This window comes from Mycothermus thermophilus, assembly GCF_041956435.1.
Source record: "Mycothermus thermophilus strain CBS 625.91 unplaced genomic scaffold VTJ04scaffold_2, whole genome shotgun sequence".
Lineage (NCBI taxonomy): Eukaryota > Fungi > Ascomycota > Sordariomycetes > Sordariales > Chaetomiaceae > Mycothermus > Mycothermus thermophilus.
The window spans coordinates 2,401,642-2,418,024 of record NW_027191428.1 but is presented as its reverse complement, the minus strand read 5'-3'; the positions used below and the strand labels follow the sequence as shown (position 1 = coordinate 2,418,024).

The window sequence follows — 16,383 nt, the reverse complement described above, 5'->3', positions numbered from 1 at the left end:
TCTCGCCCCTGGAGGTCAAGCAAACCTACCTTTATTATCGAGTCTGCGAGGAGGATGCATCATAGACCATAGCATTTTGATGCGTTAATCTGGTAATACCAATATACAAAACCAATGCATTCGTCGTTCCTTTTCTCGATGTTCAAAATCTTCCCTGGCTCCCCAGACATCTCCCGGGCTCTTGTCCAACTATTCGATTGTACCGTTTGCCCACGCCTTCCGCTTGACACCCATCTCGACGGCTGCAAGGCCCCAATCCTCACCGTGATTGTGGCTCCCTGGAATGATACCCGCTCTCGCCCTGGCCTGGTCTTCCGTCAAGACCGTCAGAACACCGAAGATGACAGGTACCCCCGTGTCTAGTGACACGCGCATCAACCCCTCAGAAACGGCTCCTGCGATATATTCGAAATGCATCGTCTCGCCCTTGATCAGCACGCCAATGGCGATGATGGCGTCGAACGGCCCCGTTGACGCCGCAGAGCTTGGAGAAGGGAGCGCGGCGGCCAGCTCATCAGCGCTTGTGCTGCCAAGCAGATCGCCTGCGGACGCCCCGCTGCCGGAGGAGGAGGACTGAACTTGGGATGCGGCGTAGAGGCTGGGGAGAGTGAGCAGATGGAGAGAGGAGGTTGGGTTAGGAGTTGGGGGATTTTTGACGTACCGTTGAACAGCAATGGGCAGCTCCCACGAGCCCGGGACGGTCTGCACCACGATGTTGGACTCCTTGACGCCACATTCGCGGAGCTTGGCTTTCGCGCCGGCCAGAAGCGGATCGATTATGGTGTCGTTCCACCGCGCGTGGACAATGCCGATCCTGAGGCTGCTGCCGTCGTGGATTTGGGGAGCGGGGCCTTTGTGGTGCACCATTGTTGAAGGAGGGGGGAGCTCGCCGGTTTATCCGACCTAATGTGCTCGACTACGGGGACGGGGTAGATTAGGTGTTGTAGGCTAAAATCTTGAGAGGAATTGAGAGAGATTGGCTGTCTCTTGTGCTCGATTGTTGTCCGGTTGTCACTGGGATTGGTTGGTGACAGTTCCAGGTTGTGATGGTGGGGGAGTTGGAGTCGACCTGAGCTCCGATGCTGTGGATGGAGGGGCTATCCCGCGAAGCTGACACCGGGGCCCCACTTCAGTTTGACCTCATGAATCCGGTCACCAGGCAGGCTACAAGCCCGTTCCGGACATTGAGATACCCAGTTAGCCGTTTCCGAGTTCAGATCATCTGGAGTTGGCCATCCATTTCGGGTTTCTGGATCTGGGTTGGTCTCCATTTGAGGAAGGAACCAACCCAACCTCCCTTAGGGCGGATGACAGCATCGGGTAACCGCGACAGGAGGGCGGCATGGTTGTGGTTTCCGCCGTTGAATATATGTCTGCTTCGGCCGTCAACACCAAGTACAGAACCTGGGCGGCCATGGAGAGGAAGGCGCTATTCAGTCTCGTACCTAGGCAGCACTGGACTAAAACCTTTGGAGATTTGCATGTTCGTCCTGATCTGAGCATCCAAGAGCTTCATGACTTTGACCTGATCACTGTCTCTTCATCGAGAACATACCTGGTCCTGACGTGACAACCTCCAGTCGCTCCCCATAACATTGTACCCTTGTTCATTCATTCTTCTTACACCTAGAATGACCAAATGCCAACATGCCAATCACTCGCCTCCCTGAGGATACCTTTCGTCGACTCGGCTCGACGCTTGTCATTGCCAACCCCCTCGCTCTCCTGAAAGAACTGCTGGACAACGCCATCGACTCCGGCGCCACATCGATTGAAGTACTAGTTTCTCCAGACGCCGTCGAGAAGATCGAAGTGAGAGACAATGGCTGCGGTATCAGTCCCGAAGACTACAACCTCCTCGGCCGTCCCGGATGTACGAGCAAGATAAGTTCTTTCGAGGATCTCCCCAATGTTGCTGGGAGAACCTTGGGGTTCCGTGGAAGTGCTCTAGCGAGTGCCAGTGTTGTGGGCAACGTGTTTGTCACAACAAGACAGTCGACAGATCATGTGGCCACATCCATTACGTTGGCCAGGGGAGGAGGCGTTCAGGAACAGCGACATGTCGCAGCTCCCGGAGGCACGACGGTTACAGTCACCAAGCTCTTCGCGACCATGCCCGTCAGACATAAGGTTGCCGTGAAGGACACCGACAAGACCTTGGCTGGGATGAAGGAACTTCTCCAGGCATACATTCTCGCGAGGCCTGGCTTACGATTCCGTTTCATGGTCTCCAAGATGCCGGGCTTGTCATGGTCTTATGCACCATCCCAAACTGGGGGTGCAAAGGAAGCAGCCATGAAGCTCTTCGGCATCGAGCATGCAGCTCAGTGCACAGTTAAGACCTCTCTCAACGCGGGCCCACCTAGAATGGAGGACACTTCATCCGCCCAACTTCCCAGGCCTGAGTCACAGATGGTCTTCGAGGCATTGACTCCATCGCTCAATGCTGACCCTAACAAGCTCTTTAAGGGGGCGTTCTTGTCAGTGGATGGCAGGCCGATCTCGTCCGGACTTGGAACAGGAAAGAGACTGTTGTCCATCTTCAAGGAATGTCTGGCAGAGCGCCTCCCTAGCATCTCCCCGAGAGATGCATTCATTCGGCTGGATATCCGTTGCCCCCCCGGGGGCTACGACGTCAATGTCGAGCCTTCAAAGAACGATGTTCTATTCGATCAAGAGCAGGTCCTCCTCGACCAATTCCGGGACTTCCTTCACAGTGTTTACCCTCCGCCGGACGAGGCTAGCTCACCACAGTCGATCCCGACTTCGGGGACGGTGGATTCAGAAGGAACCGAGGCAACAAGTCTCGGGAGCCCAGGCCAGAGACGGCCACCGGAGGTAAGAAATGCTTTGTCTACCGATGGTTCAGCTCACTAACAATACCAGCCAACCACATCGCAGTGGAAGGTAGACATGGCTGCTGGATTCGAGGCATCAGATACAAGTCGCGAGGAAGCCATCGCAGCCATGCACTCCTCCGATCCATCACGCCGTGCAGGCAACGAGGCTCTTGCCAAGGTCCCCAGCAATGGCACGCAGGAACATGATGAAGTTGAGAACGAGAAAGAAGGCCTGAACCCCTGGACGATCGCCAAACTTGCCAGCATAGGCCGAAGGAGAGAACAACCTGTCCAGTCACCCACGAACGTTCAGGAGAAGACGACCTCCTTCGGAACCAACCAGTGCACAGCATACGAGCCGGAGCAATGCAGGGTGGAAACAGTAAGTCTGGGCACTGGTTTGCTGCGCCACGAGAAACATCCAGCCTCGTTAATCCAGAGTTGTCCGCAACAGGCGGCTTCGCCGTATGATTATCCCTCCTCGCCGGACTCTGCGCATGGTGGACGGAGAACACTAGAGAGACGCAGTAACCAGGGTACACGGGGATCTCAGGCCCTTCACCTTGGTACTCCCCCCAAATGGAACGCCGACGGCACGGCAACAACAAAGCCTCAGACCAGAAACGCCACAAGCTCGAGGAGCATGACCCAGTCACAGCTTTCATTCACTCGAGGACCCGGACAGCCTCGTGGCACACTCTGGGAAAATGCAGTCTCTGTCCCAAAATCATTGCCGTCCCGAGGGAGCCAGCGAACGACGAGCCGAAACCCCATCCACTTGGAGCTCGACGATGGCTTCAGTCTTCGCCAGATTACAGAACCGAGGCTCATGACATCAATGTTCCAAACTGCAAGATCACTTGTGGACTCACCAGCCCACAACTCAGGAGCACTAGTCGGCCCGCAGCACTGGCCCGCGGCTCCAAATCCTTCCTCGAGAAGACCCAAACGTGTCAAGACGGAACTGTTGCCGCTCGAAACAATCCCTCCTGGGTCCCAAACGTGCGTTTTGGTGTTGACATTGGAGACAGGCAATCATAACCTGACCAGGATGCTGTCTGAATTGCTTCGGTTCGACCTGTGGGTAGCCGACGGTAGGCTGAAGGTGGGATTGGGCGAGGATATAGATCCAGAGAATGCGGCGATGTTGGTCCAGCCGTTACTCGCACAAGTCGGAAGCGAAGAGGTAGTTATGGCGCAGGAGCTGTGACATCACGTTGATATTGCTGGGATATTCTGAGGCATGTTGGGCCAGGCGTTTCTGGCTGTATTTCTGAAAACTGGGGGCAGACTTTGCAGGAAACCTTGCTCTATCTTGCTTGTCCAAGGCAAATTAGAACTGCATTAGATTCTGTTCAGGGTGGTGGGCCATCGGATACCATCTTACGAGCATCCTTTGCCTCAAATTCTCGTATTTCGGCACCTATGGATTCATGATGCAGCACTCAGCCGGCAGGCTCCAACCCCCTCTGATTTTCCAATTCCTGAGGAGAATGTGAGAAGAATGGAGTGCGGCAGTACGAAGCCCTGTGCAACAGTGTTACGGAGTACGGAGGTAACGTCGGTTGCAGCTCCTGAGCTCTCGGTTTTGTGAATGCATAATCTCGAGTTGACTGTTTCGTGATGGATGGTGGTGTTTTCTGGTGGAGGGGCCCCTCCGGTTCCCACCCGCCCATCATCCCTCATTTGGGTCTCATCAACGTCATGGCTTGGCGTTTACTTGTTGCTCAGCCCCCAAACTTGTTGTCGCGCCGTCGAATGAAACAGCCATCCGCGGATGTCTTCGCGGCTGAAAGTGGGCCACGGCGCCAATCCGCAGCCAAGCGGGTGGAGTGAGATGTGGAGCAATGACAGGGCGGCGTCCAAAGTGCGTCTCTGTTGCTCCTTCGCTTCATTTTGACCCGCAGTCACCGCCCTCCTTAGGCACTCCGTCCAACGCTGACAGGTTGGACTAGAAGCATCTTTTCCCATATTGTCCGCGTTGGTGTTGATACCGTTTACACACTAAATTTCCGTGCCTGACTACTCCGTACTCGAGCTGTTGGTTGTTGTAGTCGAAGCCGCATTGCCTGCATTATCATCTGCGTTTTCTTTTCGTGCTTACTTCTTGACCGACGTCGACTCCTGCTCCTATCCGTGAAGAGGCACCGCTTCCCCCTCCGACGAGACTCGCCATCAAGATGCACAACAAGTAGTTGTCTCGTTTGTGATCCTCGCCGGTCCGCTGTCGCTACGGAATATGCCGCTCGTTGTCCCAGACCACCAAACCTCCCGGCCTCGGAATCAGTCGTCCACATCCGTAGTGTTCCTCTATTCCAACATGCCGACCGTTATCGAGTCACTACCTACCACATCATGCGCCGCGCATCAGCTTGACCAACACCGCGGCCATCATGCGTCCTCGACAGGTCGCTCTTATCAGCCGGCTCCCCTGGCTTTATGCTCCTCGACCGACAACTTCGATATGCTTCGGCCAAAGGCTTCGACAAGAAGGCGCGTTTCCGGAAGGTTGGCTGGGTGGCCATTGTTCGGCTCAGTCCTACGACCGATCTTGATGCTGTACGCTGCCTTGAAGCCGGTGGCGGCGGCCAAGATTCCCTTTGAGAATTGCCTGCCCGAGTCCTATATCAACAATGTCCCGACACCGCTGCAATGGGTGCCCGTGTGGGTTGACGCCTCGTTCAACTCGGTTGAACCAAAGCATACGCTCAGCGTGACCATGTGGGGGAACGTGACTGGCGCCTTCGCCAACGTTACGCTGCCGCCTCCCGACAGTCCCGACTGGCAAGATCCAAGCAAGCCGGATGGCAAGATATTGGGCCAGCCTGAACCGGACGTACCGAATCCCAAACTCACGACGCTGCACAGCAAAATCGAAGTGCTCACCTACGAACCCTGGAGCGAGAACACAAACTTCTGCAATACATCGCTAATCAATGGGTCATGTCCTCTTGCCCCGAGATTTCTTGACAAGGACTCAAGGTATACCTGCCTGCTGCTACTTGCCTTCTCGTGAATGTGCTGCTTACTCTCCTGGTTCTAGCCTTCTTCCATATGACCTGCCGGCGGTCTCCATGAATCATGACTTTTATTCGTCTTACGCCTTTACCTCTTTGACGGCAACCTTCATCATCTTGTACGGAGATGTCAAGAGCACGCACATTGGTTGCGTCTCGGCTGTCGTGACCCCAGATCTCGGAGGCCTCGCATGGATGCTCAAGTTCTTGCCTCTCCTGGTGGTGGCCCTGGTTGGCGCTGCCACCATCTTTGCTGCCATCTACAGCCCATGGGGTGACGCCGACATCTTCCACTGGAGCTCGAATTATGGCCGGGATCCTGACCTCCTTCGTCTCGTCACTCCCGGCTTTGGAGACTGCCTACAATATATTCAGTTCGTTGTCCTCACCGGGGGTTTGACGCTCAAGTATCCCGGCTTTTACCAGCCGATCGTCAGCCAAGGCTCTTGGGCCGCTTTGATGTTCAACCAGAGTTTCGTGACCAAGGATCCGGGGTGGGTCAACGTTAGGGACGGCATCTACGTTACGGATGGCGAATATGGGCTTCACAAGCTAGCCCAGCTCGCCGGGATTCGAAACGTCGAAGACATTTGGGCCGGAATGATGGTTTGGTTGATGGCCAGCATTGGCGGCATGATCGTCCTTGTTCAGGGTGGCTTCTTCCTTCGGTGGCTTTACCGGTCCATCAAGAAGATCCCGGAGGAGGACCTGCGCTCCAAGAACTTCCCCTTTACTGTTGGGAATGTCATCCGGATCGTCTTCAACTACTTCCTCCTTCCGATTGTCTCCCTCTCAACCTTCCAGCTGGTCGTTGCAGGTGTATCGCCCACATACACCGTCGCGTTAGCGGTACTGACCCTCGTCCTGATCATCGGCTTTGCAGCGTGGTTGCTACGCGTCATCATTACCACCAAACCCAGGTCGTTTCTGTTTGACGACCTAGAGACCGTTCTCATGTACGGGCCATTGTACAACACCTATTCAGACGATGCAGCTCCTTTCGCCCTCATCCCGGTCCTCCTCACCTTCGTGCGCGGCATTGCCATTGGGGCTGTCCAACCCGCGGGGGTTGCGCAGGTGGTCCTTCTGGCCATTTGCGAGGTGATTCAGATCCTGACCCTCCATGCGTTCCGACCGTTCCACTCTCCGACATCAATGAATGCCTATCATACATTGTTTTCCGCGTTGCGTCTCATTACGGTTCTGCTCATGGTGGCGTTTATCCCTTCCATCGGCGTCACTGATGGACCGAAAGGATGGATCGGGTATGCCATACTTGTGACTCATGCTGGTGTTCTTATTCTCGGCTTTCTCCTGAACGCCGTCCAGACAATTGTGGAAGTCGTGGCACGGATGCTTGGTGCGGGCGAGGATGATGTTGGCGGGCACTCGAGGGGAGCCTTGTCCAAGATTTTGGGTATGCGCCAGCTCCGGCGTCGCATGTCTCGGCGACAGCAGGCCATTTCAAGGCATAGCCAGTTGTCGAATGCAGCAATGCTCGACGCCGATGAGGTGTCTAAAACTGGGTACGTGATGCCCAGCGGCCGCGTGCGGAGTGAATCGGCTGGAAGCATCGGGGCGCTGGCGCATCGCCGCCACAGGAGTTCGTCCGCTCTGGAAAGTCTTAGTCTCGATACCCCAGTTCGCCCATTAGACAGCGGCGCCTATACTCCGACTACGCTGGGCGAAGCGAGCACCTTTTCTTACCTCCCATCCCCGAAAACCGTTGCTCACCGTCAGCAAGCACCATATGTGGTGCCGAACCCGGATCCGTATTATCGGCCGCCACGCCAGAGACGCCAAACTCTGGAAACGCCTACTTCGACGCTGTCAAAGCCTGGCACACCATCCCGAGCAGGTGACTGGCCAAAGGAGCGCCCTGGACAATCAGGGACGAGCACGGCTGGAGAGCCTGCTGAGCTCAGCGGTGACCCAGTGCCGGATACGGGGTATGCAACCTATTCGCTCTTTGGTCCGCGAACGGACTATTCAACTCGCGAGGTCGACTTCTATTACGGTGTTCGGGGAGAGAGGTTGAACTCGGATGCCCCCAACCGGAAATTGAGGACTGGCCCTGCTGACCCAACGAAACCCATTTCCGCTGCTAGCAGCTGGTTATGGGGAATCTTTGGGAAGAGGAAGAAAGATAAAGGGAAAGGATTCGAGGTGGTTAGAAGCACTCGGATGCCTCCCGCCATGCGTGCCAATCTTGGAGAGTCGGAGGATGAGAGGGGTCCTCAAGGGATACCGGTTGCCATGGGTGTCTTGCGCAACGGACCCATCGAGTCCGACGATGAAGACAACAACCGACAAAAGAATGACACCCGGCCACGTGTGGCGTCCCCCGAGCAAGAGAGGCTGAGCCTTCGGCGCACGTCTGGAGAATCTAGTCCAGACGAGTCCAGTACTCCGTACACGCCCCTTGCGACGACCGTCTCAGGCGCCATTACCCCCGACATGTCCTCCCAGCAGGCGAAGCCTGAAGCGAGCCAGATTGGTGTTGCTGTTTCCGACGATCTCCCCGTGCCCGAAGTCCCTCGGAAGAGCTCCAAGCGTAACTCATGGAGGGCAGCCGAGTCGCAAGCGCGGTCGCAGCAGCAGCAACAACAACAATACCACCACGACCGGCAGCAACCCTCCTCGTCACCCATGTCGGAGCCTCCCCGCGCAAATCTCGCCTCTCACTCGGCATCCGCCACGACGACGACAGCACGCCTTCCGTTCCAGCGGACGCCTTCGCAAAAGACGGCGGTCTCAGGTTCATCCACGGCTCCAACGGATGAGTTTGTTCCGATCGACTTGGTTCAAAGCAACCCTCCCGCCGGTTACGGGTTTGTCAACCAGGGAAGCGTTAGGAGGGTAGATCGGGAGGTCGATCTCCTTGGTGCGTCGTCAGCTGAAGTGGTAGATCCGAAGCGGTAGATGATGGCTTGAGCTTTGTGTTATTTTGAGGCCTTGTTTGGACTGTTTCTTTGTTTGGATTTGATAGGTACTACTGCTTTGTTTCGATGGGATGGAGTGTCTTGATATTTGGGTCTGGAGATTAGCGATGGCGTACAAAAGGTTCTTTTGATGGGTGATTTTTGGATCATGATCCGTTTTTGTCATTTCTGGGATGGATAAATGTAGGTACCTTGTTTAATTACTCCAGAGGCTCCGTATGTACTCGTAGAGTAAGGAGAGGATGGATTCAATGAAGTTGTCAACAAGAAATCGTCCCAACCTTTTCTACCTCGTCCTGGTTTGCGTCGTTCTTAACCCGGCTGACCAACACGGGATTTCTCTGAAGTTTGATCTGAACTATGAATGCCTTGGAATTCAGAAGAAGGACAAACGATGAGATGAGAATTAAGATGTCATGACTTTGTTATTATACATACTCATATACTCATCACGTCGTGACTTCGTAGATACATGACAGACATCACCTGTAGAAATGCCGAGACGAAAACCGTGAACTGTCGAATCCTGCTTGCCAGCCAGGTCCAAGAAGCGCACCGACACCAAGAAGATGACCAAGGAGTGTCCTGGTCTCCTACCACACGCCCACTCCAACACCGACTGCAACAGCCCCGACCAGCCCAGCACACGCTGCAGCGGCCGCTGCGGTTGGTCTTGCCGCCGCGTTGGCAGGAGCTGTGCCGAAATAGAAGCCCGATTGGGTTGTCCACGACAAGGTGCACATATCGGAATGAAGCCCGTGGCAGGCAACGCTCGATAAACTATGGCCTGATATACAGTCAGTCCGCGTTCCCCGGCTCAATCGATCAAGAAGAGAAAGCCCTTACAGATGCTCGTCGCCGTCGCCATATCATAAGAGAACTCCGCTCCTGCTGTGATGGTTGTCCCTCTGCCTCCCTGCACGACAATGGTCACGGCGTAACCCCCGTTGCCGCCCGGCAGCCCGCCGAGATGGGACGTGCAGGCCTCGTAGTTGGCGTTGCACTGGCTCAGCGCGGCGGTGCAGTACGACCAGTCGGGGAAGTAGGTGTCGATGTAGGGGAAGGAGAAGTAGATGTTGGGAACGTAGGAGATTGTGATTGCGGTTGGTTCTGGCGTGGGTCTGGCGCCCTCGGGGACGGTGCCGGTGCAGACGGCGCTGGGGAGGGGGTTAGTGCGAGTAAATGACAGAGTTTATCTGGTGGTGTGACTCACTTATTGGGACAACAGCCTGGGTTGTTGTTGACGTCGAGGGCACAGTACTCATTGTTTCGGCAGCAGGTGCCCTCGAAGGCGGGCCCTTGGTCGGCGCAGCTAAAGTAGTCTGCGATGCATTCCTGGCGCTTTGCAACAGCGACTCCGGTCTCGACGGGGAGGAAGGGTTGTGGGCTGGCATACACTGCTGATATATGTGAAGATATCAACAGTCCCATCAGCCCCCGAAGGGTGGTCTGAGCAGGATTCCGCACTCGTGGGAGGCTCATCTTGGAGACTTGAACTCCAATCTTGACGCTGCTACCAGTGTGAACAACGAATAGGGTTTGGCTTAGGAAATATGGCCTATGAGATCTAGGCAGCTTTGAAAGTAATCAATCCTTGTGATCGGCCCAGGAACGGTTGATGAAGGTTCAACGTCAGACCGCGGATGTGATCGTCGTCGATATCCAAAGGTTGGATATAAACCAACAACGGCATATAGTGAAAAACTAAGTAAATATACATACAACAAGCGACGAGGTGTACCTATTTGAGGTCGCCGCGGATTGCGGGCCAGCAGCACAACCAGGAGCTAGGTATCCGAGAAACCCAGGCGGTGTGTTGTGTTATGTCTCCATTCTTGAACCCAACCTCTACCGCTGAATTGTCCAACGCAGCACTCGGGAAACCTTGGAAAGCGCTTGGCCCAGCAAGGTGCGTGGTGGGCGTCAGCGAGGCGAGGCTGGCTGGCTCGGAGGGAGGGCTGCCAGCCAACCACAACCGAACAATCAAGTCAGTGATGTCATTTGTCGCTGGCCCAGCAACCAACCCCCACCACCCACCCTCGGCCCAATGCGGTGGGCGACGGCGGGGTAATGGATGCAACGCCAAGGCTCACGACGCGCGGGGCACTCCTCTGCCTTGGCTGCTGCTGCGACTGTGCTATCATGCCATGTTCCCGCGACACGTGATTTTGGGATATCTCGGAAGAGGGCATGCAGGAAGAGAACATACTCGAAGCTTAAGAAGAAGAAGCTCCTCTTAGGTGACCGAGGATGGCGCGGAGCCGCAACAGAGCCTTTGGCTCGGGGGGCTTCTCGTCGGGCTGTGCCAGCTTGATCCTCTCAATCTCGGCGCGGGCTTCTGCTACCAGGTCACCGAGATCGCCCCAGACCTCGTCCTGATAGTTGGTTAAGACCCGCGACCACTGGTTGATCCAGGTGTCCCAGGCCTCTTGGGGATTATCGGTTCCCAGGTGCATGGAGAGATCGCCGCCACTGGGTGCGAAGCTTCCCTGTGAAGCTTGAAGATAGTCCGGGATGAAGTTGAGCACGTTGTCCCAAGAAATACCGGAGTGGCTGTCGCTGCTGAAGAGCGCTCTTCGCAATGCCTCCACGTCGGCCATGGTCGCGGCAGGTTCGTTAACCTGCTCGAACACCTCATCAAGAGGGTCGTCCGCCTCCAACAAGGCAACAACGTCTGCGCCATCTCGAGCCTGCTGCTCTTCGACTGAACGCGGGGTGGGACCCCAGGTCCTAAGGTCCTCTGTGGTCGCGGCAACAGGATGAGTGGCGGCAGCAGTAGGCTGAAGTACCGCCGATGGATGACTCGGTTCTGACAACGCAGGTGCGTCGCTGCTGTCTAGGAATGCCGCGAAAGAAGCCTCTTCTCGTGCGATATGCTCCTCGGTATGGCCCGTCCTAATGGTAGTGGCTTGTCCGCTCGGTCCAGCATTTGGTCGTAAATGGACAGAGCTCTCGGCTGCTCGTGCCAGGGCTTCGCCAGCCAAGGACGTTGATGTCCCTCCCTTCTCGCTTGTGCCAGCAAGGCCCGACGGAGGACCGGACATCAGGAAAGATGCTGCTGACTGGACCATATGGGAGAGTGTTTCGCGGGCTGTCTTTTCTCCTTCTGGAGCACCAGACCCAGAGGTGGTGGTCGAGCCCGGGTCAGGGCCCGAGTCGGAATCCCGGGCTTTGCCTTTGCCTTTGACATCGTGCTTCTCGGGTTCGTCCCCCATGTTGACTTGTGGTGGACAATGGCAACGGTAAATTGAAGTTGACAGTGTCTCTCTCGAGCTGCTGATGGGGTCCCTGGGATGGTTAAATCGTGTTCCATCCAGGGTTAGTTTAGCAAGTGATTGTTCTGCAAAAGAGGGTCAGGGGTCGAGAGAAAACATCGCCTAAGTCCGGCAGTCAAGATGCCTCTCACAAGTCCAGGGGTTGGAGAGTCAAAAAGTGAGTTCCAATGGCCGAAAATGACTCCACTTCTCTTTCCATGACTTCCATGTTTCCAGAATCCATGATGGTCTGTGACGTCGGGTACCAGGTGGGCAGCTCTCTCAAGCTGCTTACCGCTTCATCTCAAGACTTGAAAGTTTACGACCCGGTAGTTTCCCCAGTAGCCGGCAACAAGCCCGGTGATTTATCGTGAGTGTAACAGCAGAAGATGGCTGTTCCCAAGTCCCTTTTGTCTTTTGAAGAAGAAGGGACATGAAGTAGTAACACGTCTTTTGTGACCTGCATTCTGCATCCGTACCCGAGGTGGCTTACTTTGTTGGACAACAGTTAAGGGCACTGTGGATCCATCTCAGCATTGTGCGTCTACTCGTACACAGTAGCAAGCGCCATGGAGCCTGGTGCCGGTTCAGGTTCCCAGTTCCAGGTTGGGCCTGGCCCAGCAAGTGTCCAGTCCCCAACGTCTGGCCGATTTGGGCACACCACCAGCATCATTGTGCCAACGCGGGCTCCCGTCATTTTCAAAGCTCGCAACCCGGCTTCACCTTATTTCCTGCAACCCCCAAAGCTCAACCACCTTCAACCTGGCACCTTAGCCCCAGCCGCTGGCTTGAGTCTATCCGCTACCCCATCCCCTCCCTCCCCCACCACAACCATACACAACGTACCTACGTTTGTTTTTGAAGATCCGTCCTCTTTGCACAAGCCGTGCGACATACCTTAGGTACTGAGCGGGCGTCTTTGCTGCCAGGGCTCGGCTCCAAGTCATTCAGCCTCTTTTTCGCCTTCCTTTTTGATTGCCGCTCTGGCTGCTGCGAACATCCGTCAAAAAGTGGCCCAGTCGATATCGCATCTTTCCCCGCCGACTTTCACCCCATCCCAATCCACGCGTGTCGGCCCCATCCTTCATCTGCCAACTTCTCCCCGCGCTCCTCCGCCTCCTCCATCAACAAAACGCCCTGCATCGTGCCAGCTTTGCCCAGCTCCCACGGACCCCAGTGCATTCAAACGAACCCCGCCTCAGTACAACCCTGACGCCGGACCGATCCGCGGGGCGCCCTTCTTTTACCTCCAGCTCCATACCCACGATCTCAGCTCTCCTCCCCCGCGACAACCTCCGGTGTCATCTTTCCAGGACAACTTATTGGCAGAGCTGGGCTCTTCGTTGCCCGGTTATCTAGGACGGCAAGATGGTGGACACAGAAACCAACATGCCGACATGGAAGTTCACGCAGTAAGAGCTGTCCCTGGCTCCCCTCTCCAAGTTTTCCGATTGATGACTGATGTGTTGGACCATCGCAGGTGCTTCGGCGATAAGGGAGATGTAGAGGACATCACAGAAGGTACGGCGGACGCGGACATGGTTGACTGAACCCGACCAAGACACCTCCTCCTGCAGTTTTTTTCACATCTTTGCCACCCTCGACCCGGATCCGATGCGCGCCAGAATAGAGGCATGCTGACAGTAGTCTAATCCAGCCGATATCATCTCGACCGTCGAATTTGACCATACCGGTAACTACCTGGCGACGGGCGACAAGGGCGGACGTGTGGTTCTTTTCGAACGTAATGAGACAGTCAGTCCAGCTTCCTTCTTCTGCTTCCCTTGCGATCCTCCCAGCAGCCGTTCCTGACCCGCTCTTCTTGATGCTATGACCAGAAAAAAACCTGTGAATACAAATTCCACACTGAGTTTCAGTCTCACGAGCCCGAGTTCGATTACCTCAAGTCACTCGAGATAGAGGAGAAGATCAACAAGATCAAGTGGTGCCGGCGACAGAACGCCTCACACTTTTTGTTGTCCACCAACGACAAAACTATCAAGCTGTGGAAAGTGTTTGAGAAGTCTCTCAAGGTGGTGGCCGAGAACAATCTCTCCCATGAGTTGACTCCTGGGAGCATCGCTGGCGGAGGAGGGGCCCCGCGTCCGTTACAGGTTCAGTTTCGCTCCGCCAGCGACCTGAAGCTGCCTAGGCTTACACACCACGATACCGTCGTGGCGGCTGTGCCGCGCCGGACCTATGCCAATGCCCATGCCTACCACATCAACAGCATCTCGGTCAACAGCGATGGCGAGACCTTCATCAGCAGTGACGACTTGCGCATCAACCTCTGGAACCTCAATATTCAAGATCAGAGCTTCAACATTGTGGATATCAAGCCTGCAAACATGGAGGAGCTGACCGAGGTCATCACCGCTGCCGAATTCCACCCCATAAGCTGCAACTGGTTCATGTATGCCAGCTCCAAGGGAACCATCAAGCTTGCCGACATGCGGCAGAGTGCTTTGTGCGACCAGCATGCCAAGTGTGGGTTCCCCTTGCCTTTTTGTCTTTTTCCCAGATCTTGCGGCGTCGACCTGTGTGCTAACCCTGGGGGTTCGGGGCGATAGTGTTCGAGCAAGAAGAAGACCCATCGACTAGGTCCTTCTTTTCCGAGATCATTTCGTCCATTTCAGATGTCCGCTTCTCGTATGACGGACGGTATATCCTCTCACGCGACTACCTGACGGTCAAGATCTGGGACGTGAACATGGAGAGGCAGCCCATCAAGACGATCCCGATCCACGAGCACCTGAGGCCAAGGCTCTGCGACACGTACGAGAACGACAGCATCTTCGACAAGTTCGAGGTGGTCTTTTCAGGCGATGGAAAGAACGTCATGACGGGAAGCTACAACAACAACTTCATGATCTACCCATCCGATCCAGACCAGGAAATCGAGATTGTGCTGCAGGCGGACAAGTCCGCTTTCAAGGCGAAGAAGATTGGAGTTCCAACGCCCATCAACTCATCCGGCAGCCCCACGGCTAACGGCAGGAGGGGTGGTTCACGGGCGGGAAGCCCAGCGGCGGGCCAGGGCCAGAGAATGCGCAAGGAGACAGACGCCGACCAGATCGATTTCAACAAGAAGATCCTGCACATGAGCTGGCATCCATTTGAAGACAGCATTGCTATCGCCGCGACCAACAATGTAAGCTCTTCCCCACCCTCTACGTTTCACCTAGACGATAGGCCTTGTTCTTGCTAACATTCTGCTTCTAGCTCTTCGTCTTCTCCGCCATCTAAGGTGGTGGGTGAGTGGCACTTTGTGGTTTTCATGCGGCGGTGCTGCAGAAAGTTCCGTGGTGTCTGGACTCTGGAGAGGATTTCTGGCGTTGGGATACCCCTCGAAGGCTGCGTGGCCTGTGCCTTGGCTTCATCGGGTTTGTGCCAGCACGCCTCAGCTGTGCTGATGGCAAACTGGGGCTGGCAAGGGGACATGATAGAGGGGCGAAGCTTGGTGGGGAGGCGCAAGTCGAGGCCACGTTGGAACGGGATTGGGAGGACGAGGATTTCACATGGAATGGAAGTCGAATACTGGGATGTAAGACAGCCGGGTGGGGTGGAGGGTCTGTCACTCGCTCAGGGTCTCCCACACCTAGCCCGGGTGTGTACAATACAATACCCGGCACTAGAGATGGTCGCACAGAGCATTTCTTGCACGGCGGCAGGATGAGACGGGGATGCAAAGACGGTGACCTAGCATGCATTCTACCCCGGGTGGCCAATGGGTTTCTCAACGCAGACCCCATTACACTACACAGTAATGAGATTGACTTGAGAAGTACCTATCTTGAGAGCTGGTTGACTTGACTTGGTCCCGTGACTGTGGGTAACTGAGGTGGCGTGCCCAAGCAAGCATCCAGTTGCGGAGCCGGTCCCGACTTGTCCTGGCGCTCAGAGCTGAGGTCTGTTCTTTGTCCTGGACCTGATCCAGAGCTTTGGGGCTGTGGGGCCTGAGGAAGCTGGGGAGATGGGACCCACATTCACAAGCATGGACCCCTGCGCACTGTGGTGGGAGTCTTGGCATTCGCCTGGATATGTCTCTGCACGCGACACCAATCCTCCATCATCATTTGTTCAGCCAGTTTCCATCCCAGAACAACAAACCAGCCGACCTATACAGCATCGCACCGAACAAGAACAAGACGGTATTCGTGTTTCCAAACCCACAAGGTGCAATCGCTGTCGAGTCATCTCACCATCCAACCGTTGATCGAAGTTTCCAGATTCCTCGAGTCCACCAAACAACTTTCCATCTCACCGCAGCCGCTTCTACTTGAGACGACGCTGCTCTCTCTCTCTCTCTCTCTCTCTCTCTCTCTCTCCT

General features: G+C 55.5%; 7 protein-coding genes across 7 annotated transcripts; 3 read left to right on the top strand and 4 right to left on the bottom strand.

The window, feature by feature from the left end:
- Nucleotides 1-189: 189 nt before the first annotated feature.
- On the bottom strand, nt 190-867 carry VTJ04DRAFT_3041 (uncharacterized protein; the record flags this gene model as incomplete). Its single annotated transcript, XM_069360898.1, has 2 exons — nt 190-598; nt 662-867. 2 exons carry the CDS (start codon nt 865-867, stop codon nt 190-192), a joined length of 615 nt encoding a protein of 204 aa, XP_069221562.1.
- A 780-nt stretch (nt 868-1,647) lies between these two features.
- VTJ04DRAFT_3040 (uncharacterized protein) lies at nt 1,648-3,736 on the top strand (the record flags this gene model as incomplete). The annotated part of the gene is made up of 3 exons (XM_069360897.1): nt 1,648-2,838; nt 2,887-3,222; nt 3,716-3,736. 3 exons carry the CDS (start codon nt 1,648-1,650, stop codon nt 3,734-3,736), a joined length of 1,548 nt encoding a protein of 515 aa, XP_069221561.1.
- A 1,424-nt stretch (nt 3,737-5,160) lies between these two features.
- On the top strand, nt 5,161-8,779 carry VTJ04DRAFT_3039 (uncharacterized protein; the record flags this gene model as incomplete). Its single annotated transcript, XM_069360895.1, has 2 exons — nt 5,161-5,822; nt 5,884-8,779. The coding sequence occupies 2 exons, from the start codon at nt 5,161-5,163 to the stop codon at nt 8,777-8,779; spliced, it is 3,558 nt and encodes a 1,185-aa protein (XP_069221560.1).
- Nucleotides 8,780-9,392: 613 nt separating this feature from the next.
- On the bottom strand, nt 9,393-10,281 carry VTJ04DRAFT_3038 (uncharacterized protein; the record flags this gene model as incomplete). Its single annotated transcript, XM_069360894.1, has 3 exons — nt 9,393-9,586; nt 9,646-9,956; nt 10,013-10,281. 3 exons carry the CDS (start codon nt 10,279-10,281, stop codon nt 9,393-9,395), a joined length of 774 nt encoding a protein of 257 aa, XP_069221559.1.
- Nucleotides 10,282-11,015: 734 nt separating this feature from the next.
- Nucleotides 11,016-12,014, bottom strand: VTJ04DRAFT_3037 (uncharacterized protein; the record flags this gene model as incomplete). The annotated part of the gene is made up of 1 exon (XM_069360893.1): nt 11,016-12,014. One exon carries the CDS (start codon nt 12,012-12,014, stop codon nt 11,016-11,018), a length of 999 nt encoding a protein of 332 aa, XP_069221558.1.
- Nucleotides 12,015-13,421: 1,407 nt separating this feature from the next.
- VTJ04DRAFT_3036 (uncharacterized protein) lies at nt 13,422-15,299 on the top strand (the record flags this gene model as incomplete). Its single annotated transcript, XM_069360892.1, has 6 exons — nt 13,422-13,465; nt 13,534-13,574; nt 13,711-13,808; nt 13,892-14,540; nt 14,624-15,204; nt 15,276-15,299. 6 exons carry the CDS (start codon nt 13,422-13,424, stop codon nt 15,297-15,299), a joined length of 1,437 nt encoding a protein of 478 aa, XP_069221557.1.
- A 29-nt stretch (nt 15,300-15,328) lies between these two features.
- VTJ04DRAFT_3035 (uncharacterized protein) lies at nt 15,329-15,763 on the bottom strand (the record flags this gene model as incomplete). The annotated part of the gene is made up of 1 exon (XM_069360891.1): nt 15,329-15,763. The coding sequence occupies one exon, from the start codon at nt 15,761-15,763 to the stop codon at nt 15,329-15,331; it is 435 nt and encodes a 144-aa protein (XP_069221556.1).
- Nucleotides 15,764-16,383: the final 620 nt, after the last annotated feature.